Source organism: Hylaeus volcanicus, chromosome 4, assembly GCF_026283585.1.
Source record: "Hylaeus volcanicus isolate JK05 chromosome 4, UHH_iyHylVolc1.0_haploid, whole genome shotgun sequence".
NCBI classification, from domain to species: Eukaryota; Metazoa; Arthropoda; class Insecta; order Hymenoptera; family Colletidae; genus Hylaeus; species Hylaeus volcanicus.
The window spans coordinates 20257727-20284135 of record NC_071979.1 but is presented as its reverse complement, the minus strand read 5'-3'; the positions used below and the strand labels follow the sequence as shown (position 1 = coordinate 20284135).

The 26409-nt window shown below is 43.3% G+C and overlaps 5 protein-coding genes across 6 annotated transcripts; 4 read left to right on the top strand and 1 right to left on the bottom strand.

The window, feature by feature from the left end:
* Positions 1-1923: 1923 nt before the first annotated feature.
* On the top strand, positions 1924-2691 carry LOC128875334 (uncharacterized). Its single transcript, XM_054120832.1, has one exon. It carries the CDS (start codon positions 1924-1926, stop codon positions 2689-2691), a length of 768 nt encoding a protein of 255 aa, XP_053976807.1.
* An 817-nt stretch (positions 2692-3508) lies between these two features.
* Positions 3509-6828, bottom strand: LOC128875008 (uncharacterized). Its single transcript, XM_054120283.1, has 3 exons — positions 6568-6828; positions 5000-5474; positions 3509-4583 (listed from the first exon to the last, which is right to left on the bottom strand). Exons 2-3 carry the CDS (start codon positions 5250-5252, stop codon positions 4396-4398), a joined length of 441 nt encoding a protein of 146 aa, XP_053976258.1. The 5' UTR covers positions 5253-5474; positions 6568-6828; the 3' UTR covers positions 3509-4395.
* A 3753-nt stretch (positions 6829-10581) lies between these two features.
* Positions 10582-12984, top strand: LOC128875369 (uncharacterized). Of its 2 annotated transcripts, XM_054120889.1 has the most exons (3): positions 10582-10698; positions 11559-11814; positions 12665-12984. In XM_054120889.1, exons 2-3 carry the CDS (start codon positions 11628-11630, stop codon positions 12982-12984), a joined length of 507 nt encoding a protein of 168 aa, XP_053976864.1. In that variant the 5' UTR covers positions 10582-10698; positions 11559-11627. The 2 variants fall into 2 exon arrangements, with proteins under 2 accessions (XP_053976864.1, XP_053976865.1); XM_054120890.1 differs by lacking the exon at positions 10582-10698 and having other exon boundaries at positions 11520-11814.
* A 4200-nt stretch (positions 12985-17184) lies between these two features.
* LOC128875372 (uncharacterized) lies at positions 17185-19585 on the top strand. Its single transcript, XM_054120892.1, has 3 exons — positions 17185-17407; positions 18084-18269; positions 19209-19585. The coding sequence occupies exons 1-3, from the start codon at positions 17185-17187 to the stop codon at positions 19583-19585; spliced, it is 786 nt and encodes a 261-aa protein (XP_053976867.1).
* A 2879-nt stretch (positions 19586-22464) lies between these two features.
* LOC128875207 (uncharacterized) lies at positions 22465-26076 on the top strand. The gene is made up of 2 exons (XM_054120593.1): positions 22465-22825; positions 25742-26076. The coding sequence occupies exons 1-2, from the start codon at positions 22465-22467 to the stop codon at positions 26074-26076; spliced, it is 696 nt and encodes a 231-aa protein (XP_053976568.1).
* Positions 26077-26409: the final 333 nt, after the last annotated feature.

Genomic DNA, 26409 nt, shown 5'->3' with positions numbered 1-26409 from the left:
AAACATCCGGAGAAACTTTCGGTCGTTGCCAAACTTTCGAGGACTTATACTGAATGTACTTAAGATTAATAAACGATCGAGGAAAAGTTTTATTTTAAATTGATTCGGGTTGGCCTTAAGTTGAACATGAATCGAACTTTAATTGAACTTGCAATTCATTTTAATTAAGTATTCTTTCTGGTTCCATGAACGGCATACATATAAACACTTTGCTTCGCACTGTCTTCAATGATACTTACCTATGTTTTATCATTCTCTCGAAAGTGTTACAGATGTACTACAGATTGTAAAGAGGGCCAAATGTTAGTACTTTTCGTAGAAGACACGATGTAATTACGTAGCATACATAAATTTTATCTTTGTGAGATCATAAAAGAACATCAGCCACCTGGTGCTATGAATTTGATGCGATCACCCCGTAAGAACTAAATTGTCAACCGCTGACATACTTACCTTGAATAGTTTTAACGTGTTCACTACGCTTTTTTCTGTACTCTCATATTTTTACGCAGCAACTCAGTTTCACTCCACACAATGGTTTTCTATATCTAGCGATAAGGAGAAAATAGAAAGCTTGCAGTTTCTTAAATTTCAATGAAAATAGTGGACGTACTCTTAGTATGCTAGCAATCTTTAATAAAAAAAAATGCCATTAAGTACAAATCCACTCGTATTTTATTTGAATTAATTTTAATGCAATTCAAGCTCATAATTCAAATTCAATTCCACTGAAATCAAAACTCAATTCAAGCGTAATCGCTATTCCATTAAAATTCAATTCGATGTTCACTCAAGTAGAATTCGAAATTCAATTAAAGTTTACGTCACATTCAGTAAACCATGATCCTACCGCAGCCATCGATTTTCCCTCATTTTTCAAATTCAATTCCAATGCAATTAGAACTCTATTCAAGCGCAATCACTGTTCCATTCACATTAGATTCGATATCCATTCGAGTCGAATTCGAAGTTCGATTAAAGTTTACGACACATTCAGTAAACCATGATCCCACCGCAGCCATTTTCAATTCAATTTCAATGCAGTTAAGACTCAATTCAAGCGCAATCACTATTCCATTCAAATTAAATCGAATTTCCACTCGAGTCAAATTCGAAATTCAATTAAAGTTTACGACACATTCAGTAAAACGTGATCCCACCGCAGCCATCGATCGAACCTGGGATCGATTTTCCCTCGACCAAATCTAGATCGCAATAATTCGTCCCGCGGAGAGGTTTGAGGCTGAAGACGCGCGAGAGTAAGGACGCGGACAGTCCGCGACCTAAAACTACTTCCAAGCGTCACGACGCTAGCCGAAAGGTCGACAGGGGTCACGGTGCCAGGCGCGCCAATGGGATGCTTCCTGGTGCATCGTTGCCTTCCCCTCATCCCTCCCCTGGCAGCTGACGGGCGAATCCCGACCGAAGTCAGCGAAACTCAACGACCGAGCACGGGCGTTCTACCTTCTTGAGCTTGAGTGGGTCTCTGTGTCAGGATGGGTCACATGCTCTACGAGAGAATCCTACGTTGCCTCCCGAGCGTCGGAGAAGGAAGAAAACAAGAGTAGGACGGAGCGCGGAGAACGTTTGTTTGGATGCTTCCGTGGACCAGCGATGGGGGGGGGGGGACGCGGGGAGTCGCTTAGTCGCGGGCACATCCGCGGTGTTGGTTAGGTTGTTGACGTGGGAGACAGCTCTCACCCCCGTTCCGCGAAGGACGACCACTCGATGGTATATATCAGCCCAGACGCCTGGTCCTGGCGCCAGTTCTCTCTAGTCGAGGATCCTCAAGCCCGCGTAAAGTGCGCTGATCTCGTCTCGGTGAAGGTCTCCCGTTCCAGTGCCCGGTTCATCCGAAACGTTCGCTCACGAGTCGTCTCCGTCGAGGATTACCCACCCGTGCACCCGGTCGGAACGTCGAAAATGGATCTGTCCAAGTGTGTGTTCGTCTTGTTGGCGTGCAGTGCGTTCGTCTACGCGTCCACGACGACGAAGGACGACGACGGTATCGTCGACAGGGGGTTCCGAGCGATGTACCGCGTCTACGAGGAGTGCCAGCACCGCAACATGGCCGTCTCGCCGTGTCTGAAGAAGAAGGCGATATCGTTCTTCGAGAGGCTGGGCAGAATGCGTACTCTGCCGCTGTCGGAGAACTTCGAGCTGATCAGAACCACCGACGAGGCGCCGAAGAGCTCCATCGCCGACTTGGAGGCTAGTCTGGGGAGAAACGCTGGCAGTAAAGACGAGATCCTGACGGAGATCCTGCTGGATCGGGTCGCCTCGCTGTTGAACAGCTTCAACGTGCAGATTCGTCTGCCTAAAACGAGCCCTGGCGAGCTGAAGAGAGGCATGGAGGAGGGCCGTGGTAAAATGAAGAAAATGATGGGCATGATGATGATGGGGATGGCCATGAAGATGGCGGCGCTGATACCCCTAGCCTTGGGAGTGCTGTTCCTGCTCGCTGGAAAGGCCCTGATTATCAGCAAGATCGCTCTGGTCCTGTCGCTGATCATCGGGCTGAAGAAGCTCCTCAGTCAGAAGCAGAGTCACGACCATGGCGGTTGGCAGCAAAGCGGCGGTGGATGGGACAGGAGTCTGAAGGGTGCCCTTGGATCCACCGAGACTACCACGACGGAGGCGGCGCAAAACTACGCGCACAGCTTGGCCTATTCTGCGCGACATCTTCATTGATGTTGAGAGTACAGAAGAGGCGACAGAAGGGTCTTCGGGTTCCGTTTGCAAACGCCGTCTGTGGCTTCCACGGACCAGTCTTCGATCACTTGGACTCTTATCCCCGAGTGATCGTACCGTTTTGTTCGTCAGAAAGTAGGCTAGTTCTTTGTTCGTTGGTTACTGGAAGCTTCTCGTGGAAATTTATGTAAGGGGGTAGCATCGTTGATTGCGGTAGCTCAGGAGAGTGGACCTGGTTTCCTGAATCGGTGAAGTTACTTCTCCATCTTTGAAATTAGGAAGCGGAAGCGGTTCGAGTAATTCTTCCAGGTCCGTTCTTGCGAGATCCCTGTCATTTTCGCTATTGCTACTCCGAGGGATCTAGAAAGATCAGTTCAGAGGGAAATTAGAGGGAATTGAGGTTGCGGTCGGTCTCCTTCGAGGCTGCAAATGAGCTAGAATGCTCGATACTATCATCCCCTGGGACTGATCTCTCCAGATCTCATAAGTACGCTTTCAGTTCTTGAGATGTTAACCCCTTGTTGCTTTTTATCTTTCAAAAGAGAACTTATTTCCTGGTTATTTACATGTCCATGAATCAATACTCGGTAGCTGTTGCTCGAATGTTTTCTTAAGAAAGCATCGCAAACCCTAATAGATGATGCAACAGGGGGGTTAAAGCCAAACTGACGTTGAAGTTTAATTTTCAACTCAAAGTCTTCCAATAACAGCAATTCGAGTCTTCCTGTCATAATTAATAATAATAATAATGATGTTAATAGTAACAATAGCGTCTTTATTACGCAGACGAAAATATGTACAATTCATTAAAGGCACCCAGGTTAAGTTCAACCTCAAATGTTCATAGTACGTTTCCTATTACAACTCGATCGTTACGAAATCAACTAGGTGAATTATGAAAGAGGATCGCTCGGAGTCCAGTTTCTGTTTATGTTAAGAGATCTTGAATGTAGATCAAGAACAGATAAACAAGGATTGATGTTGCTTTCCCAATGAACGAAAGAGACGTCCGGGAATGCGTCAAACGGGAACAACCATAATTGGACGCGTAAACGCCGCTAATAGGATGGCTGCGCCACGCGAGCAACGCGACAGACACCCGAGCTGTCACTCATTTTCATTCCTCGTCAACTGGGAAGCGGCGATTCGACGCGATAATAGCGTCACAACGACGTTCAGGCACGCGAGTTTCTAACGGGACCCCGAAGAAGCGTTTTCTGCGCTCGAGATCGACAACGGCATGCAAAAGGGGATCGACTAGGTGTACCTACCGGATCTAGAGGTAGTCGCTAGAGAAGATCGGAGTTCAATATTTTTTGCGGCCGTCTCTCGATCATCGTTCACTCCAATATTTATTAACCTAGACACGTAAGCTCGAAACGCAAGATATTTATCGTCGAACGCCATGTATTTATTGTCACGGATTTACCCTACGCGTCGCTCATTTCGGACGAAGACCGATCGGATGAAAGAGGAATCGAACAGACGGGAACAGAACGATTTAATGATTCTTCGTGGTTTTGTCGTTCGTTGTATCGCTACATTTCCATGTTACATTCTTGCGCAAAATTGATTTTTTAATGTCACTCGACGCGTATCTCAGTTGTCGTTGCGTCCAAGCGAACGTTACTCGTTGCGCGAACCGTTTACGAAATAAAGTGGTTTGTCAGCCTCACTTTGGATCCGTTGTTCGTCGAGGCTCCGTCAGCGCACCTTCAGGCCGAGGACGGCGGCGAACAGGGCGAAGAAGAATCCAGCGAGAAGGGCGGTGGCCTTGAGGAGGATCAGCCCTCCGAGCATGGTCGGAATCAGGGCGAAGAACTTCATCTTGTACGCCATTAGCAGCGCCATCATCGTGCGGTCCATTTTTCGTTTCCTTCGACGGGGACGGTCTGCAAGCAAGTGGGGAGAGAATGATTATTGTCTGTTTCTGTGTTTCTTCTCGATCAATAAACGAATCTGCTAATGTTACTGCCGAGAATTCTCAATTGCGATCAAGATAAGGAATAGTTTTTACAGGGATGAAATGGTTTAATTAATTTTTAGCGTGTAATAGATGAAGTTCAACGTGCGGGATAAATATATTTGTTTATGAATATTGTTCGAATATGTCTGAATTAAATTAGTTCAGTTCCTCAAGTTCTTGCAATCTTAAGAATTAATAATCCTATTCCCTGAACTCGAGTGCAGTTAAACAAAGTAGTTAAAGTACCTATGAACCTAAATCGAGCAACCAATTCCTATAAAAAGAAAAAAGTCACAGATGGAGCCATCACTGGCCACTTTTTCGAGCTTCGTTCCACATTACCTGGACCGCCCAGGTAGTCCTTGGAGAGCGGAAGAACATTGTGCCTCGTCTGGGTCTTGACGAGCTTCGTTTTGTCCTCTCCCCGCAGGAAGATCGCACTCTGCGGCGCGATCTTGCTGTGCGCTTCCTTGAAGACCTTCTTCCCCACGGAGTACCCCTTGTGGCCCTTATCGTCCGACCTAGCAGACTCCAGCACGCGAGCAACGCAGCTCAGGGTCAGCAGAATGGCGACTAGATTCACTCTCGATCTCATCTTCTCTTCGGTTGGCTCTGGGTTTCTGTTGATTACCGGCGACTTCCAATTACATCCTCGCGGCGCTCACGTGTTCTCCAGGTCACGGAGCACCCGTCAGGATTTACCAGCGCTAAACGCATCCGCCTCGCTGGCTAGCTCGATCCTTTGATGATTGTCAGACGGTCGGTCTTCTCGGTGCTGGTGGTAGCATGACTTCTTCCAAACTTGCTCCAGGTGTTCCTGGAAACATGGAAGAGTGGAGAACGCTGGTATTAGGGGTTGATAAAGTCTGACGCGCAAGGGAAGATTCTCAGATGATAGGATGGAAGGTGGTGGGTGAGGAATTACTTGGGCAAGTAGTAACTTTGAGAGACAAGATTTTGGGGGCTGGGAAATTCTGAGAACAGGGATTCTAGGGAGAAACACGTTTGGTGGACAAGGTTTTAGGTCTCCATTAAGATTAAAAGGTACTTGAAGGGTCAGAAACCTTGAGGAACGAGACTGTAGGCTATACCAACTTCAGACAAGTTAATACAAACTAGGAATACCTTCGTTAGTTAAACCATCAAAGCATTTCAAAACGTACTTTGAACGATAAAATTGCATGCTACATGCTACTTGCAGAGTTGAAACTATCTTCAGGAGTCACTCGGACAAAGTGCTTTATGAACCAAGTCTCCAGATCGCCCCAACACTAGAAAAACTAATTTGAAGAACTACCAGCTTAGAACAGTCACGTCTCAAGGTTTTGCCATCACCAAAACTCACTCAGGCGAACAATGGCTGCAAGACACGAGGCTGTAGGTAACCTCAATACAAGAAAAACTATTTCAAAGAACTATTACTTCACAACGACAATGTTCTAAGGTTGAGCCAACACCGGAAACAGGTTCCTAGGGTATCCTGAGCCCTTGTTTCTCGAAAATTTCGTTCACCTATCAGCAGAAGTATCTCAAACGAACGGAAGCCTCGAGAACCAAAGCTTCGATCATCAGAAGTCTACTTAAACCAAGACCAGCTCGAGGAGTCAGGGCTCTAGGTCACCCCAACATAAAATTCACCATTTTGAAAAATCAATAGCTTCGAATCCTAAGGTTCCAAGCTCCTCTCGCCATTAGAAACCTACTGAAACCAACCCCAACTCGTAGAACCAAGACTCTACGTCACTCCAACCCCAAAGAGTCTCACTTAAAGACCTAGCAGCTTCTAACAATACCACTCCAAGCCTATACCAACACCTAAAATACCTCAGACTAGCAACTCGAAGACTCGAGTGTCCAAACGACCCCAATACCAGAAATACCTCCCCAATACGTCAACAAACACAACTCACGACTCGATGCAGACTCCGGAACCAGTCACTCCTGCAAACCCTCCCCGGCAATATCGGGGCCGCGTGAATCACTCCAAAAAGCAGCGATCGATCCAGAGATCCCGAAATGGTTGCACCAGACTCGTTCGAGAAACGCAAATGACGGATAGCCTGGCGTTGGAACCGACTGAACAGCGAGCGACCGCGGACTAACTGACGCGCTCTTGATTCCTCGACGACGATCCGAGGGGGGCTGGCAGGGGTACCACGCCGGGCACGCTTCAGTTACCAGGAAGATCGACAGTCCGTGAAAAATGAGCACCGCGCGACGAGCCGGCAATATATGTGTGCGGTAAGTACTATGATCCAAATTGTTCCCAGCGATATATGTGCCATGTCATATTGTCGAACGGTACAACTCGTCGACGTGGGCTCCCCTGTGCCATAGAAGGGGTTGTTGGGAGGGGGACCGGGGCGTGGTGGGGCTCGAAGGGGTCCAGGAGGGAAGGTAATAACGTAGGAGGCGCCCGTCATTGGCCACTTTGATTTTTGAGTTACGCTAGGCAAGCAACCGGGGCGCTGATAAGTCAACTGTCGATGGATCGACAGCTACACGAATGTGGGTGGGTCGCTCGGGGAAAGAACGATAGTGTATCATCAGCTGTGTGGAGGTGTTGGTGTCGGAAAATTCGATGACAGAGGGGTGTGGAGACGAATGGTAGCAAAACTGAGATTGAAGGGTTGAAGATTTATACAGTTATTATCTTCTTGGATTTTGTTTTCAGGATTATGGTGGCTGGAAGTAGGTGATGACTTTTGCCTTTTTTATTTGTGAAAGGGAAATATCTTGTAGAGAAGATGCTAAACGTGAAAAGTGGGCCTTAGAGGGATTGGTGATTCTTGGAATTACTAATATCTTCTTAAGTTGTGTTTCGAAGAATGGGGTGCCTTAGACTGGCTATAACATGATTCTACAACGAAATTGATGTCAAAGCGTATGGAACGAGGACGAAATTTCAACTCAAAATGAAATTGAAGATTTCAGCCAGGTAGTGCTAGTTTATATATTTGCCACAAATATAGAACTTATTATTGGGTTCAAGCACAAGAAAATTTCTCATATTTTTCGCTACCGCATTTATGTCAATTGCTCCGGAAATCGCGAGTTATATGATGATTGAGTAATCTGTATGGAGAAGTCAGGTCGATTATAGTAATTCTATCTTCTAGTGCTGTGTTTCTCAAAGTCTTCAACCGCAGCCGACTCGAAGGAAGCACGTGATTAAGTAAGCCCAATAGCCTTTTATACAATATTCTTCTAACCGATTCTACTGCTAAAAAAAAAGTGCAAGTGTTTCGTAATTGAAAACGAATTATATTTATATTCAATACATATTTAAAATTAAAATTGTATGATTGATCTTTCCACTCAATTTTAAATTTCTAAAACCACAAAACGAACCCAATTCCCCTTAGTCATTTATTGCTACCCTGTGTGTTCCTCATTTACTGCTTCCTCTGTATTAATTAAGCGTAAACAGCGCATTCCACTGTTCATTCTTGATTATTGCAAACAGCAGAAAACTTTCTCGAATCCCTTCAGTGGCTGCAATTATAAACAAATATCACGTAAACCCATATGCTCGCGTCAGGCGACAATAAACCACGCGCTAATTATTTCTAGGCGGCGGTATCGACAGAACCGTTAGAAAATAATAAAATATCATCCACAATTCTTCATCCTTTATTCCCAGATTCGTTGCATTATTCTAGTTAAAGTCTTTCGAAATAATTATAGATTTAGTAAAACGTATCGTAGTAGTTTCGCGGCACTTAAAATCTCACATTTCGAATAATCAAATTTCACATTTCGTTCGAGCAGACAAGCAACAACCGAAAGAATCGAGATTGCCGCCATTTGCGCAAAGAGTGCCACGGGTAACAGGGTCTCAATTTTTTTCGAAATGATCATCCAGGAGAATGACGCTCGCATTAGTTGAATCTTTCGCGTATGAAGCGAGGAACCCAGATGTTTCATTCATGTGCCAGCTGAAAGAGCATTGTGTCGCTGCTCGAGGAAACGGAGGACAATTTCGCTGCTTCCTGGGCGACCACGGAATAATTGCACGTGAAACGGGACAGAGGGCACCTTGGGGGCAGAAAAGAGGCGAACGAAAAGGCTAGGCCTGGTTGAATCACTATCATCATTACCTCCTTCGTCCTTTGTTTCGACGCTGGTTGCATGCCACCGTGTAATGATCGATGCTACTATTTCATTTTCAAAGAAAGGTAACTGTGAGGGCTTGACCGTTTAAATGGCCACAAACACGAGCGCTGACACTTCCGCGAAACTTGTTAATTGCGTGATCGTTGATTGGTAATCTTTTTTCTTGGCGAAAGCAGTTGACTTCTAGGATTAATTTCGCGATGAGTTTTATTTGATTAATAACGATTAATAATAATTCTGTTAAAAATTAGAAGAAAATGTCAAATTATGGTGTCATCCTGAACGGCTGTTGTCTGCAATTATTCAAAGGCGTAGTTTGATAGACCTGAAGATTCACGAGTGGTCCCAGTTATGCGTGCGTCTGTTATTAGGCGGACGTTCCTCGAATGCTAATTGAAGCATTCCTAGTGAACTTTTTATCGTGAGATTCCCTCTGTTTCTTGCGAGACTTTCATAGTAACGGGATGGCTAGGCGCCCTTTTTTATTCGCGGGACAATTTACTCGGTATAGAGAAAGAACACGAGCAAGAAGACGATAATTTTTTTCCTCAAAACCGACGGAAGCGATGGCTGCGTGCTGATTCCTCCATTTCGAGCATTCGGAAATTATATCAATTATTGGAAAGATGAGAAAGTGAAGAATCGAGACAAATTTTATGTACCACTTACAGTCAGTCCCATAAATATTCGTACTCCCTATGTCTATCGAAGACATTTATCTAAATTATATGTGAAAAGTTTGTTCGTGTAAATATTCACCATGAAACATTTATTTGGAAACATCAAACTCATGATTTAATTTAGACGAATTTCTTTAATAGACATTAAAGGATATGAATACTTATGAGACTGACGCTATACCGTATACGCTACAAAGAACCAAATTATTGGACCTCACCCTTTCACTTTGTTTTATGATTGAAAATCATTTGCAAATAGTATGGGTGCATATCTGACGTCACGTCACACTGACGTAACGCTTGATGAGTTGTCAGGGAAGGCGATCGATTTTTAGAACAGTCGACAGTATGCTTGATAATAAAGATGTTAGAATACAATAAATCACAAAAATGATTTCGCATGTCCTTTTCCTGTATTGATTTTCAATCACCTGATTCTTACGCTCGTTGTGAAATCTGTAAATTTCTTTTTCTACGTTATAGATACATAATACATATAAGAGTACATTGTGAAAATTAGAAGTTAATGAGTCCAACGGTTTCTGAAGTTCTGCTGGGTGTATCGAGAAAAATCTGATCCAAAATGTGAGTACGTTAATCCTTTTCAGATTTAAAAATTCCCAAAGTTGATAAATAAGAATTTTTGTAAACGTTACATTCCGAGACTCTTTCCTCGATAGTAGATAGGGATCCCCGGTCAGCCCCAGACACTGTCAGTTTCGTGTTTCCACAGTCCCAGAGCGTTCCCTTTCCCTCTCCGTGTCGCCCTGGCAATATGCAGTTCATCGTAGTAAACAGACCACGGTTGCTGCCGTGAACCCATCCAGCGGGTCGCTCGAGTGTGAAACGAACCTCGATCGGCGATCGAGACACCGAGGATGTTTCCACGGGAACATCGTCCACCTGGAAATATTCGGGGGGGCTGCCCCGCTAACGACGTCGTCCAATGATCGGTGAGAACAGAGGACGGAGGTGGACGGGGATGGTCGTTGAATCCTTCGTCACGCGTCAGTACCAACATAGATGGTCTCCTTCCCTGGGCTTTTCGCCATCCAGCTATATAAACTAATGGTCCGGCCCAGGACGAATGTCAGTTGACATTTCAATTGCCGAGCAGGCTGGTCGCCCGTGGAATCTGTCTCAGTGTCATCCAGCTCGGGGCCAATCCCGTGCCAGCAACGAGCACTCCTCTTCGAACTGCCGCGTGGTACTCTTCCTGGATACCACTCGATTCCTTTTCCTCTTGTGAGTCGCGGAATTGACGTCATTTCGGTGGTTCAGTGTTAGGAGGGTGTAAATAATTATTGACTTGGCTCGGTTCTGAAGTGGTTTTTATTGGCGTGAGATGTTTGTCAAATATAAACAGGTCAAGGGCTACTTGTGATGTTCACAAGATGGCTTTGTTATGAAGTCGCCGTCAGTTGACGGGAGAATATATTAGATCATTGTACGACCCCGTTTATTGCACAAATCGATTAACTCCGTAAAACAAAAAGTTGAGAAATGCAATGAAATAATGTACATTGTTTTTTAAAATTCACTTTATAATATAAATTCAAATAAATATTGAAAAAAGTTACGACTACACCAAGTGCTTTGACACTTAAATTTATGACTTTTCAAAAAGTGGAGTTAATGGATTTGTGCAGTGAACGGCTCATATATGTTTGTGATGTTTACGATACGAAATGAATTTATTATCTAGTTTCACGAGCGAGAGCCTCTTGAACTGTTTTGTTTGACGATGTTTGATACTGACGAAATCACTTCCGTAGTAACAGGGGAATATTTACAAACAATTTATCATTGTTGAAATGTAGTGCATGTGAAATTTTAATGCAACTATCATTTATTCTGAGGTTCGAAGGTGTCAAAGTTACGAAGCTCAAAGAAATTGTGAGTCTGGGTACTACCATCGTGAATATCTAGGAAACCAAGGTATAAAAATCACTTGAACTGCATTTCTGCACAAATATTCGACATCTCTCGAGTTTCCGAGTCTTCCCCTGAAAGCCAATAGTATAATTAGATAATTCTGACTCTGAGCCACCGATCTCCAGGTCAAGTGACCTTTCGATCCACTATCGTGAGCTTTTGTTGGAGAGTCAAGAGGATTCGAACGTCATCTTTGATACCCTGACGTGACGCTGATCAGTGTCAGATGCGACAGGAGGATGTTGCTGCTGTTCCTGCTGCTGTTCCTGCCCCTGCTGACGGCGACGGAGACCACGCAGCCTACCATGATGGAGGACGGATGGAGGCTGCAATCGAAGGACGCGAGGAGTCCTGCAGAGTGGATCGGTGATGGGATTCTGAACGTCGTCGACACTGTTCTACCTGTGTCCAGATCTTCTGTGGAAGGTAGATGAAACTGAACTCGAAGACTTAGAGATAAAGCATTGATTACTATTTCTTCATTGGAATTTGGACATCATCTAAGGTTTGAAGAAGTCATGCCTCATCGTTATCGAACGATTAACATCGATCTTGACTTGCATTTCTATTACAAGAGATACCTGACAACCATCTCCAGTTTTGAATCGTCCATCATTAATTACGCGAGTTACATAAGCCATAAGCTATGTAAACTTCATTCGATACTGAATGATCGGATCGTGAAAAAGATAACGCTGTAGCGTTAATCGCAGACTACTAAATGAGCGTGTAATTGGCCGAGCTTGTTGCTGGTGTCTAATGCATGTCACAACACGATACACGATCGTTCACGGCACGTGACTGTCCGACACAAAAACCATAAGTGGTTTCCACTCCAGTTCACTCTATTACCTTGTTCATTTTGCGAACATCGCTAATAACGAGCGCTTCCTTTTTGCTTCTGGTGTCCTATATTATCTGGTGCATCGCCGAACCCATAACAACGGTACGCAATTTTATTGCATCGTGCCTAATTAACAGGACAGGTCTCGCTCCAGAAAGCCATCATCTCGGCTGGAGCGAGGGTAAACGTTTCGTTTAACGTCCTTTTCAATTTATCGGCTCCACTGTTCGTGGGAGCTCCTTGTTTTCTTTAGGTGAATCTGTTAGAACCTAATCTTGCTGGGATCATATGAAACGTATCGAAATAAGATTCTCTGATACCAATTGCAGTATTGCTTGGGCTCTCTACTCATTTTTAAATTAATCCATGTTTATCAGAGAATAATATTTATAGATAACTGAGAGGAGAGAAATGATCATTACTTTGTTGCAGCCCGTAAGAAGAAGAAGATGAAGTTGAACAAATACCTCATACCCCTGATCGTGGGGTTCATGCTGATCAAGTCGATCCTCCTACCAATTGCACTGAAGACCCTAGCCATTCTGAGTGGCAAAGCAGTGGTGCTCAGTCTAATGAGTCTGATCCTAGCAGCCATCGTCGGCCTGAAGAAGGTCGCCCAGAGCCACTCAGGCGGCGGCTACGACGTGGTGCCCTTGGGTAAATACAGGAGGCAGGATGTGTTCGAAATGGCGGACGACACTGCAGAGTCGGAGCCTTATAAATTTTATAGAGAACGGCGTAAAAGAAAGTAAACGATATCTGTATTTATTTTGAAAATGTCTTTCTCGTTTTATTCTTATCCTCGATTCCTCTTCTTCTCAATCGCCTGATTTGATCTTTAAACATTGACACGTGAAAGAAGATTTCTCCCATAAGAATCGATCGAATTTGAGTGAAGAACCGGTTAGCGTAAAAATCGTCCAAGAAGATCTTATTGAAAAGGTCTCATTGACTACCTTAATTTATTCACTTTCTCCCCGAAGATAAACGTGCTTGAAGCTATTTTTGGCCGTTAGGTTGTCAAACATACTTTTTCAATTATCGCCTACGAAATTGGCATTCGGCTAACCATTTCGACAAATGAACGAAAATCATGGCTGCGAATCGCGTGCAAACAAAAGGCGGAGAAAGTAATTACGATCAGCGACACGCGACTACTTTCCTGGGCGAGTCACTCGATTCCGTGGAAACGAGCGCGAACAATGCGTATAATTAATCGACTCAACTTCGACTGCGAGTTACGTAATCGAAGTGACTTCGTCGCGGAGAGAAAGTTCGTTTCGTATTCCTTGAATTATAAACCACATCGAGAATCTGCGTGGCGAGGTCTCGTGGTCACGGACCTTGAACTTCCAGAGGCACCTTACTCTCATCATTGTTAAATAGTAAAGTCAATCCCTAAAATTTTTCGTTAAAAGTAGAATAAACTTTTCGTCTCAGCCAAAATTCGCAATGTTCAGGTTGTATTTCTATTAACCCTTAAATGGCCTAAGTTTCAAATTTGATACCGAATTTTTAAATCGAATTGTACACATGCAATTGGTTTGTTTTTAATATTTGGCTGTATGTTTTGAACAAAAGTTAAAAAAATAAACGTCAGCTGTCAAAATTGTTCGAATAATAAATATACTGTTATTTTTTTTTAATTTAATTTGGAAAATCATGATTCTAAGGGTCAAAAATGATCTGTGTGATATATAAACATTTTTTTGAAACATTTTATATTGATACTTACTGAATTCTTATTCTCGTATTCATCTTCCTAAGAAGGAAACGCGAAACGAACAGATAAGAAAAGTGTTACAGCAATGTAGGTCAAGGAAATAGTAAAGACAAAGCTATAATGGACCAATGTGAAATAGAACTGGTTTATCGGGTCGGTAACCCTAATCCTTCGGACCCTAACTAGTAGTGGAACACCTTCGAAAATTATCCGCCCTTCGATCAAACGACTTCGGACGATCTTCCCCCCTTTCGAAAGTTCTCGAGCACCGTGGAAATCTTTATAAATAAAATAACATTATTTAAGAAGAAATGTATCCTTTCGCTTTCTTCCGTGGAATTTATCACTGAATTTTTGTACGTTATTGTAAGTCCCGATCAAAATTATGCTTCGACATTCATTGTATTAAGTGGACTGGAAAGTAACGTCGTTTTTGAAATTTTAAATACTTGTTTATCACTCATCGAGCTGTTGTTAATAAGGGCGGTTAGATAATTGAGTAAAAATAGAAACTTATTAAATATTTGTTTAAAGTTAATGTAAAAGGAACGACAATTATTTTTCAGTTTACCTAATATATCCTATCGGAACTAAATTATGTCGACTGAGGCTCGTATGAGCAGGAAGGCGATAACAGGAAGAAAGTAATTCGGACGCAACAGTCGTCAAAATTGAATCATCGTCGAAAGCAGCGTGAGTAGCCGCGAAAAAATTTCTCTGTTTAACGGTTACTATTACCATTCTGGATCCCCTTTTCTCTTTCTTCTTCCGTCCGTCACTCTCTCCCTCTGCAAACGACCGTACCTTTGCTTAGGATATTTTTTTCGTCGATTCTAATAATCCAGTAAAAATTTCTATCCATTAGAATTTGTGCTGGACAAACGCACCGTTGGAAGTTGTTCGTTTTTTATTCTAATTTTGTATTCAGATGAGAATTTCGTTCGCCAAGTATAACCTAGAAAATTAATCGCGAAAATCCGCGGTTTCGAGAGTCGACACCGTTACACAGAGAGATGACGAAGTTCCGCGAGACTGTTAAATATTTAAAGAGCCCCGGAACGACACAATGGAGCGGCCTCTCGCGAATAAGGCAGTTGCTCATTCCGAGGCGGTTGCCGTTCGACAAATGTCCCCGATGAGATACGCATTGTTGTACATTGTTTGTTAGGCGCACGACATCCTCTGGGCTACTTCTCGGCGATTGTTGAATTATTCTCGCGTAGGGTGTTTCAATTAATACAGGGCACGTATCGCGAAATAAATTATGCTTTACTGAGAATATTATTCCACACCTTCGCAAAGTCAATTATGTATTTATAGTTCTCGCGTGTATAAGATGTATTCGTTTGTTGCACAAATCGATTAACTCCATAAAACAAACATTTGAGAAATGCGATGAAAATGGCCTCTGAAATAAATTATTTATTATTCAATGGCCAACTAATTTTGTCGTTTAATTTAGGAACATTCATTATTATTCGGGAAAGTCATTATAAATATATAAAGTTGACTATACGAAATGCTTTAAATTTAAGATTTTTTAAAAAGCAGAGTTAATCTTAAACTTCATAAATCACAAAAATTAACGAGAATCCTCAGAAACATTACAAAAAAGGGGAAATTGTTGGGTGTTATATCAGAGACCCCATCGCCGATGTAATCCGTATTTTCAAACGACCAGTGTCTGTGGGTCAAGGTGAACAGCTAGTTGCACGTGAACGTATCCGAATACACCGATCCAGTCCACGGAATATTTTCGATTCTAGCGTCTAGGAGGTACGTGCACTGACGTCGAAAAACTTCAAGAAGTGTCGCTTCCTAGAAGCCTCGTTGAAATACGTTCCAGCTGTCGTAGCGTTTTCAGGAGACTATAACCATTACCCAACGTCAAGTCGCGATGGCACCGCTTTCTGGCTTTAAAGTCGTGGACAAATGTCGCGCGTTTACCTGTCCGCTCGTAAAACACGTTTGCGGGGATTCGTGAAACGCGTCCGCTTCCGTCGAATTCTTCTAGCGGGTCGCGCAACACCTGGAGCCTGGAATGCGAAGTATGAATACCAAAGAGCGAGCCTGTTGATTTCTCGGGTGACTAAATGCGAATGAATCCCGATTTAATTATTCGTCGCAACTCTCAAGCCGGAGGGACAGGCGCTGAGAAGCTTCTGGGTGGAGAATTTTTAAAGATAGACGAATCGTCGATAGCCTCTCGGTGATTAGGAATTAATTCTACGACGAGGTGGAGTTAGATGTATGCCTTCGAATTTTTTGGTGCTATTTAGGTCACAGGATTGGCGTCGGTACAAGATTTACCGAGGTAGAGTATTGGAGAATGATTTTGAACTAGTACGCGTGGAGACTTCGATGCCACGTGTTTCAGGCATTGAAGTCTCCGCGAGCGTCCTCAACCTACCTCGGTTCTAAACGCTTTACTTTAAGTAGATATAGTATTTGACACGTGTTCGAAGCTCTTTAATGATTAGTAAATCATATTTAATTAATCGACGATATTCCAACATGATTCTGATATAAAAATTCATCTAAATATTGGTAAGATTACGCATTCCAGATAAAACGCAAAGAATCTGTAATTTCGTTGAAAAGAAAGATTATGATAAGATATTGAACCCCGCTCGAGAACCCAAAGCTTCAATTTCACTTATGCGACAAACAACTTTCCTCTGCGTTTACCTCGTCCACGTTGCACAAAGCATTTCAAACGACCCAAGATCTACCATTTCCCTGAACCTCTTCTCTTCGCGTGGTCTGTGCATCGACTTAACGATGCATCAAGATCCCGGACGATCCAGGCGTCGAAGAGCTACCTCCCCTACTGACCCAAATCTCGAGGACCCACGCGGACCACCAATATCGGGGATCGCCTAGACTTAGGTCCGCCCAGCTCCGACGCAGTCGGCTCACGAAAGAGTCGGTCGGCCGTTTGTTTAAAAAATTATCGAAGAAAGTTCTCCGTCTGCGGGGAGGTGGGCAAACGCGTCGCCTCCGATGACGGCCCGGCGAGCCTTCGGCCGTTTGTCGTCGTCGTACGCGTCATCGAACGGAGTGGGGATATTGGGGAGGGTCCCATGCTGGTGCACACCTATAAAGATAGACGGTACGCAGGGTCAGATCACACTTTGCCCCGAAAATTTTCCGAGCAACGTACCTCGCAGTCTCCGACCGTGATCTTTCGCTGTTTCGTTCGCGCCAGTTCGAGAGGATACCTTGGAAGATGAACAAGTTGGTGATTCTGGGACTTTTGGTGGCGTCCGCGGTGGCAGTGCCCATGCCAGACCCTAACGTCGTGCAGGTGAACAGGGATCTCGATTGCTTGGAGCAAGAGAACGCGCTGTTCAGTTGCGTCTTCGTCAAGACCGTCAGCACGCTGGACAGGGCTGCCAGGTCCAGCGACATCGACATCATCGATGGCGTCAAGTTCGTGCGGGATACGCCTAGTGAGTTGGATATTTGTCAGGATTGTTAGGAGTAGGAAGGTTGAAGGAGCATTCGAGGATGGCACTAAAATCACTTGGGAGAAGTATTGTTGACTAGGGTTCCTTAAAATCACTTGGTGAAGTAGCATTGTTGCCAGAATCTCTGAAAATCACTAGGATGATATAACATTAATGACAGAATCTTTTTAAATCACTTGGATGGAGTAGCATTATTGCCAGAGTCCCTTAAAATCACTTGGTGAAGTAGCATTATTGCCAGAATCTCTTAAAATCACTTGATGAAGTAGCATTATTAGCTGAAGAACTACCACTAATTGAATTCCTCAGAATCACTGGGGGAAGGACTGTCCCTGGTTGAATCCATTAAAATCATTCGAGTGAAGATTTAGTGTTGACCGACGTCCTTGAAATTACTTATCTGAAGCACCATCATTAGTACCTGAGGAGCACCACAAACTTTAACCAACCATCTAGTTGAATTTAACTTAGTCTGCCTCTGAAAAACATGCTAGTCCCTAAACTTGTGTAGCATATCCCTCAGAGGCAACCTATTAATCGTCGAAATTGCGCAATCTCAGACTTTCTCCTTTCCTTCATTTCGATGGAACCTGGCGCTATAAAAACTTTAACGTCCGTCCTATCACCGCTCACCAAAGTGTACCATTACTAATTCCAGTGGAACGCAACGGCAAAGACCTGAAGACTGAGATGGACATCATGAACGAGCTGCCCAGGGACACCTCCGACAGAGCTTTGAAATTGGTCAGCATGCTTTACGAGTCGGCGATGTCCTTCATGAAGTCTCACAGCCTGAAGCTGAGCATGCCCGACGAGGGATCAATTTCTCGCGCTCTCAACGAAGGTAACTTTCCATCTTTAGCTATGATAGAGACCCGCCCGTTGCGTAATGCATCCCTCCCTTGCCAGAGGATACCCTGACGCGTCCAACGTCACGTATCCACAGCGTCACCGGCGCGAACGAATAAACTGTTCAACGAGCCTTTCACCTTCTTGATATACGCGCCGCGGCAACCTGTTCCCGTGTAAACTTGTTCCTCGCTCGACCACCGATTCCCTTTCCTCCTGGAGCCTTACTCGGCTACGAAAAAGGATCTATGGTCCTGATAGCGTTCATTCGCTAGGGAACCAAGTTCGCCAGCGCGAGTGAACAAATATGCTCCGGGGTATTTGCTTTGGAATGTTTGCTCGAATCTTGAGATTCTTGCGACTACGATCTTACGCTCGTGTAGGAAGTAGCCTTGATCCTGATTGCTAGAGAGCCAGCATGTTTCACCGATTTTTCGAGAGATCTGTTGAGCGGATTTCATGGGCTGTTCTAGGTCAGTAGTTCCTAGAGTTCAGTTAGAAGACCTATCACTTTTATACATCTTCAAGTGGGATTTACCTATTTTTGCCTTAGAATAAAGTTTCTTATGTTCGATTCATCACAGTAGAACCTAGTTTTGAGATCGAAAGATGTCGACTGGAGACTCTTTATTCAATTCCTGATTACTAGATCTGCATCACCAATCATTTCTAAAGACAAGAGTCTCCAAGCTCCCTTATGCAACCTACGTCTCCAGTCATCTCTTACACAGCAGCTCAATTTCAAAGCATTGCAAACCACAGTAGCAGCACCCGTCTTTACATCAAGTACCCAGAGTCTCTACAAATCTCAATCTTCATGCAACCAGTACCAATTACTCAAGCTCAAACCTTTCCATCCAATTTCTATAATCACCTACCGAACACCTTCAAGACCTATTCAACAGCCAATTTTAATTCCAATTCTATTTTCCAGGTCGCGGCAAGATGAAGAAGATGATTCTTCCCATAATCGCCGCAGTAGCACTCAAGATTTTCGCTCTGGTGCCCATCCTTCTGGGAGGTCTGGGTCTCCTGGTCCTGAAGGCTCTGTTCGTAGGCAAGATCGCCCTTCTGGTAGCCGGTGTGTTAGCTTTCCAGAGGCTGTTCGGCAGTGGCAGCTCGGGAGCCGCCAGCATCTTCAGCAAGAACACCCAGCCTGCCCCTGCGTGGCTCGACAGCGGTAGCCAGCCTTGGCCAGCCTCTGCTGCGACCCAATCCCAAGGATACTACAAGCGGAGCTTCGACGAGAAGATGGACGCTCACTCGATGGCGTACGCTGCTCAGGCACCTATCATGAACGAGGCTCACTAAAGCAACGATCTCGACTCAACGATCTGTGGTGAACGACAGGATCCAGGCTACCTGGAAGCCATATCTCACGAGCCTGGAGAGTCCCTGGGGATTCCTCAGGCTCGCACTCGACTGCTAGTTTAATATTTATACGCCACGTAAATTATTCCGTTATGTTCTGTATTAATAAATTATTTCTACCAAAAATGCTTTGGGAGTTTTCTTTAAAGTGACAAATAAGTGCATAGTCTGTTATGTTAGATGGATTTGAAATTTCATTTGTTCAATATTATCCTCCTAAAGAAAGATGGACTACTTAGGCAACTTTCTGTAATTCATCTTCGTGCCATCAAGTACCCACAAGCTTTCAACCTAAGATACTTCACGACCTTCATTTGCATAGTATAACTTTTCAAAAGATGTCGAACCTCTTCACCGAAGAGACTTTCTGTTCCTCAGCTCTTCATCTAGCACTCAGAAGCTGCTTACTATTCTAGGCAATCCTGGACTCCTATTCTTTACCTTCACACCATCGAGCACCAAGGAATTCTGTACCCTACAATAGACCTCGATTTTCATTTACTAAGTAGCAATTCCTCTTCGTCCATTTTGTCTTCTCCGCTATCATACTCCTACACACGTTGTCTCTTCTCGATAAACCCTTAAGAAACAAAAATAGCTCAAGATCGATTAAAAAATTGCACTAAAAACAACAACAGAATCGAAATTTAAACTTTCAGTAATTGGAAAAATTGAAGGAGCGGAACTGATGGTTTGGAGTAAAGTTGACACCTGTGACTCCTTTCTTCGGTTTATGGGGTATGGTTATGTACGTCAACGTGGTGTCGAGCTTCGAAAGCAGCGGCGATTTCTAATTTGAAGAAATTATTTATGCACGGTTCGGACCAGCAGGGCCCTGGTGCATAGAAAACACGTCGTACGTGATTAGTTTCAACCGGCGTGAAGTATCGACATCTTTATCACGCCGCGGCAGCGACGATCGGTCTGGCTCATATAGGATTCCGATCGGACGGCGGACATACCAACGCTTCATTCTCGCTCCCTCTTTTCACGATGTTCCCCCTTCCCTTTCTACCGTCCAGCTCTTCGTTCCATTTCTCTCATTCTCGCCCGCAAAACATTCGGGACACGACCGTTTTGCATGCCGCTCTGCGCCACGTGACAACCGATGAAATCTAATTTTACGCCGTAATCCCTTTGACTTTTAGTGCATTTAATATAGACAGGCTATCAGTCTCAAGTTATATGCCCATCAATCAATCTTCTTGAGCGATGCTACAGACTTATATTGAATTGCATACTTATATTGTATGCAATTCAGTACTTGTGCTTGTCATGAATTAATATATTATGGATGATGGATTATATATTTGATATATTGATTCATAATTCGGTATACGTGATACTATCTGTTTCAATAGATAGAAAGATAATTAGTAGGATAATTTGGTAAATATTATATAGTATTGGGGTTTGCCTGCTGATAATAAATATTTTAAGGGATGATACCAAAATAAGATGAAAATCAAGAAGAAAGAACGATAACGAGAAAATGTCTAACTTTCATTTAAAAAATGGAGGACGACGATAATCCTCCACGCGATGTTCACCTGTCTGCGATGGACGACGAAACACGTGGACGGAGTGGAATCGCGATGTCATTGTCGAGGTCCGAGCGAGTAGAGTTTCGTGGAAACGCATTGTGCACGCGACAAAAGAAGCATTGTATCAGTCGAACGGACTCCACCCTTTATTCTACCTTCTGTAGCATGAGATCCCATTGTGTGTCCATGCGCGACACTGTTTTACGTTCTGAGTTACGGTTTATCGCTTTCTAGTCGAGTCTGGTGGACTGGTTCTGTTTTCCAATTTGGACGAAGATGAAATTCGATCACTCGTTGATGATTTCTGTGGAAATGACAGTGCTATGCTTTTGGCTGTTGTAGGAATCTTTGTGAGACAGCTAAGGAGTATTACGAGTATTGGAAACCTTGAGAGAAATTGAAGACATCAACTACCAATTACTACAGACTTATTAGTCGATCGATTCAAATTTGCTTGTCACGAGTGATTAATTTGAATAAAATTCTTTAAAGTGATATAGTAGAATTTTTATATAGATCCTCTTTAGAAATATTATAAAATGCATAGTTTTGTATGAGACTTCTTCGTCGTCAGAAGCACTAGACTCTTCACTCTGCTGAATCAACACACATGATGAATCTAAAATTGTATAGTACACTGCACGTGGCAGTACAGTGAAACTTTGTCACTAGACTGCGGATCATTATGCAAAATAATATCTTAGCAAACGTGCCTACAATAATATCGACTTCACTTTCAATATTTTGTAGTAAAATCAATGGCGTTTACACGGATCCAAAGGGCCTATAGGGTCCAAAAATGGCTCCAAAAACAAAGAGTCGAGACCAAGACACAATAATATCCATCCTAGAACTGCAAATGACATGTCTCTGCCAAATAAAAACTACCCAATTCTTGTCACGCGTCTGAAAAAAAAAATGATCCAAATAATAGTCCAACCGAACAAAAATTTCGAACGAACCCGAACACTTTCTCCATGCGCAGTCTATTACTAGATCAAAATTCCATGAATCCCTGCTGGAAAGTGATCACGGGTAAAAGGAAAATTAGTTTCTATCGACAGACGCTACGTCACGGGACGATCGACGTGAATGCCACGGGGAAAGACGATGGAATTAAAATTCTTGACATCGCGGTCCTTGCACGTCGCTTGCCAAATGGTTCAAACTGGCCCCACCATCGATCGTGGCACGACGTATAAAAGAAAAATAGCCCCTGGGGGCAAACAGTCAAAATCGTAGCCTCGAACTCGCGTTAACCAATCGATGACGACCATGCACGGGAAATTGTTGATCGTTTTGGCGCTGCAGATGGCGGCCTTCGTCGCTGCCGAAGACGTGGATACGGCCGTCACGGAGACCAAGCTGACCAGAGCGATGGACGAGCTGAATCGAAAGGAGAGCATCGGGATCTACGGAGACATGGTCACTCTGGAGAAGGTGGACGTGGACGAGGACGCTGAAACGAGAGCCAGCGAGGACCCTCTGGTGAGCAGGATCGAGAAGTTCTTGAGGACACGCAAGGTTCAGATTCACTTCCCCACCGATGGATCTACTGCTGACGTGTTTGGTCGAGCTCTGGGGCAGAAGGACGTCGGGGTTGAACTTAGGGCACTGACGACCGGAGCTTCCGAAGGTGAGGATACGTTGGATGTCATTGTGAATTGATATTGTACGTCCTGGGTTCCATGGAAGCTTGGGACAGTTAGAGGGTTGAGTCTTGGAGGATATATTCTGTAGCTAGGGGTGTCTCTTTAACCGACTTCGAAAAGGAGGAGGTTACTCAATTCGACGTGTATATTTTTTTTTCTTTTTGAAATAGAGTTTGAGATATAGTAATTGATTGTATATTCAAGGTGAATATTGTAACAAATAGAGTCCAGGCATGTTTTACTTCAAATATAATATTTTAAGCTCGTAGAATGAAACAGAAAAATGATCAAAAAATTCAGTCACAAATTCAATGAATGACTTTCAAAGATGACCTAACATCTTCGGTAACTTTGTCGAACATCAGAAATCTAGGAATGATCTTTTGAGACACGTCTATAGACGTTGATCGAATTATTGGAGGCATTGAAAGCGAACAGGAGTTGTTCTCTATTCTAAGGAAGCGATACCAATGTTTGACAAAATATGTCTTTGAACGACATTGTAACGTTGGCAGCACTATATATATCTTCACTCGATCAGAATCAGTGAATGGATTAAGATAGTTCAAAATAGAAGTGTCATTGGCATATTTTAATCCATTCACCTCTGTCCTCGAACTATTTTTCACAAAAATATCAAACTAATATCGAGAAACAAAATATTTCATACATTCTAATCTACTCATTTCGATTTCTATTGTGAAGTGCTTAAATTATATAGGTAAAGTATCTATTCTACGCATTTTGTGCTGTTCCTTTCGATCTTAACTGTTCGATACGTACTATTTCATAATATCAAACTAATATCGAGAAACAAAATATTTCATACATTCTAATCTACTCATTTCGATTTCTATTGTGAAGTGCTTAAATTATATAGGTAAAGTATCTATTCTACGCATTTTGTGCTGTCCCTTTCGATCTTAACTGTTCGATACGTACTATTTCATAATGTACCAAGGCAATTACGAAGAAGAAAAATATTTCACGCATATGTCTTCCTTATGCATGCATGTTCTTTTGAATCCACAATCGATTTGGCGCAAGAACGTGTCGATATTGGACGTCAGGAGTCTCCCTTGTGAATGGACCGCGCGATGAGCGCGATCTTATAGCGCCTCGCCTTTCTAAAGTCCTTCCAATAGGGAAAAAGTAAGCCACGAAGCTGGAGAACGATTGGCCGGAAAGTGGCACTTCCGGTGTCGCGGATTCCGATTGGTTTCGCCAAGTCGACTGGTTCTCCCGTTCCTCTTTCCGTGACCTGTTTCCTCGCAGCTAAATTACATTTGGATTTTTTTCGCCTTCTCGAAGGAGGAAAGAAGAGAGACGAGAATAACAGTGGCGCACTACAGCTTCGTTTGATTCGAGACAAAACGGGTGAATTTTTTGGGACCCCGACGAAAAAATGAAAACAAATCTTTTTAATTCATTTCTGGTATACTTTTAAATATTACACAAAGAGTTCCAGGCATTTTACTTAGGAGACGTTTTAGCAATTATTACTTGTGTCTTCTTGTGCACTTCGAAATTTCTTTACAACATTATCGCCAATAACAATTCAGTATCCAAGTATTTATTAAATTGATGGTAAGATGGCATATTCTCATGATGGTATACTGTATTGACAATAATTTTAATAGAATTCGATCATGTTGTAAATCTCATTAATTTAAAGATTTTTATTTATGTCATAGATGTAGTTCCTGTAGTTTATTGTTAATTGATAATTGAGTTGTGTATTCACGTTCCTATAAATATACTCGAAAAATGTATACACCACAAACGTAATGAGATAAAAATTCTTCTCACGCGTGTTTCCTTCTGAAATTTCTTTTCGAACCCAATGTTATATACAAAAAGGCTTCTTCACGATTTCTTCTTTGTGAAATGTGGGAAGTTAAAGAAAAAAATAATTTTGGGTGGACTCCCTTTGACGGGGGCCCTAGACGGATGTTTTTTTCTTTGTCGATAGGATAATACGCCACTGTAGAGGGGGAGAAAGTAGCATGTCTCGAGCATAGAAAGCCGCGAAGACGCGTCCCACTTCTTCTGCATCCGCGAGAACGTCGACTGACGCGGGACGAAGTGGGCTGCCGTCGGGATTCCGGGTTTCTGGGACGAGCTTCGAGAGAACACGTTGAAGGAGGACCTTGAACGAGAGTGCCACATGTCGAAGAAAGTAGAGTCGCCGATAAGTGGCCATTAGACGCTCCTAGAAACCCCTCCACCGGTCAGCACATATCGCCACGACGAATTTCACTTAATCCATTGAACACTTCCTACGCGGACTCTGTTTGTCTTCCACGAACAGGACACGAATAAGAAAAAAAGAGAAAGATCGTAGCGTTGACGAAGTCATTTGGAAGTACATTTGGAAAGTTTCGAAAATTTCCATTTTTATAAATACCAAGTTTCTTATACCTTTTTTCTAATATTGTTTTGTCACTTCGTGAATCTGCAAATGTACCTCGTCGATATGCATAAACGAGTTATTTCGAGTAATATTGTTTGAACGGAAGAAGAGATAGGAATATCAGATACCTTTTCGTTTGTGTGCTTGAAGCATAAAATGATCATAGATGAACAAATTGCAAATGTACAAATGCAATTGCAATTGCAAATGTACAAATGCAATTGCAATTGCAAACTGCAAACTGTAATTATTCTAAGCCCTATAGCCCATATGAGCCCAAATGTAATTATTTTAAGCCCGGTAAAATGATCACAGATGAACGAATTGCAAATGAAAAAATGTAATTGCAATCACAAACTGCGAAAATGTAATTATTATTAGTCCTAGAGAACCTCTGAATTTTTAATTTTTTCCAAAGATGAATCAGAGCCCGGACACCTAAATCGATAGAAATTTGCGATTATACAACGTTTCCCTTTCGTTCCAGCCCGCACGAAGCTGAAGAAGATCCTGCTGCCGCTCCTGCTGGCCCTGAAGCTGAAAGCCATGATCGTCCTGCCGATCGTGATCACTCTGATAGGCTTGATAGGCATCAAAGGACTAGGCGCTGGCCTGATGTCCCTCCTCCTCTCCGGAGCCGTAGCCCTGAAGGCGCTGCTGTCGCCACCTCCACCTTACCCTGCCAGAGTATCTTACGGAATAGTGAAGCCCGAGATCCACCACGAGCAGTGGCACAGGTCCCAGGAAGAAGTCAATCAACCCTACAGGGGTTGGGCGCCTGAGTTCGGTCCGGAGCAGTACCCCTACCAGGACCTGCCCTGATCGATTCTTCGTCATTCTTCATCCCCTTCATCCCTTCATTCTATTTATTGACTCCTATTTTATACTCGCTCTGTTGAATAAAGACTTCGTGATGTCTTTTTTGTAATATCTGTTTTTCATTCGGACCTAACTCTTCGATAATTTAGGATTTAAATGGTTTCGGAAGGGTTGAAACATCAACAGTCTTCGATTGCAGGTCATCCAGGTTTTAGGTGTTAGCTGTTGTTGTCTTGTTCACTTCGGGTGCACCTTTAGCGAAAATAGACTCACGTTTATTGATGACACCAAGAAATAAATGTTAACAGAAAGATCTAAAGATTTTTCAGAATTAAA

Bases quoted from the DNA above. Each gene is read 5' to 3' on its own strand.
- LOC128875334 (XM_054120832.1), top strand. From the start codon at position 1,924: ATGGATCTGTCCAAGTGTGTGTTCGTCTTGTTGGCGTGCAGTGCGTTC.
- LOC128875369 (XM_054120889.1), top strand. From the start codon at position 11,628: ATGTTGCTGCTGTTCCTGCTGCTGTTCCTGCCCCTGCTGACGGCGACG. The intron at 11,815-12,664 runs GTAGATGAAACT...ACTTTGTTGCAG, and splicing joins GTCCAGATCTTCTGTGGAAG to CCCGTAAGAAGAAGAAGATG.
- LOC128875207 (XM_054120593.1), top strand. From the start codon at position 22,465: ATGCACGGGAAATTGTTGATCGTTTTGGCGCTGCAGATGGCGGCCTTC. The intron at 22,826-25,741 runs GTGAGGATACGT...CTTTCGTTCCAG, and splicing joins GACGACCGGAGCTTCCGAAG to CCCGCACGAAGCTGAAGAAG.
- LOC128875008 (XM_054120283.1), bottom strand. From the start codon at position 5,252: ATGAGATCGAGAGTGAATCTAGTCGCCATTCTGCTGACCCTGAGCTGC. The intron at 4,584-4,999 runs GTAATGTGGAAC...ACTTGCTTGCAG, and splicing joins GGACTACCTGGGCGGTCCAG to ACCGTCCCCGTCGAAGGAAA.
- LOC128875372 (XM_054120892.1), top strand. From the start codon at position 17,185: ATGAACAAGTTGGTGATTCTGGGACTTTTGGTGGCGTCCGCGGTGGCA. The intron at 17,408-18,083 runs GTGAGTTGGATA...TACTAATTCCAG, and splicing joins GTTCGTGCGGGATACGCCTA to TGGAACGCAACGGCAAAGAC. The intron at 18,270-19,208 runs GTAACTTTCCAT...TCTATTTTCCAG, and splicing joins TTCTCGCGCTCTCAACGAAG to GTCGCGGCAAGATGAAGAAG.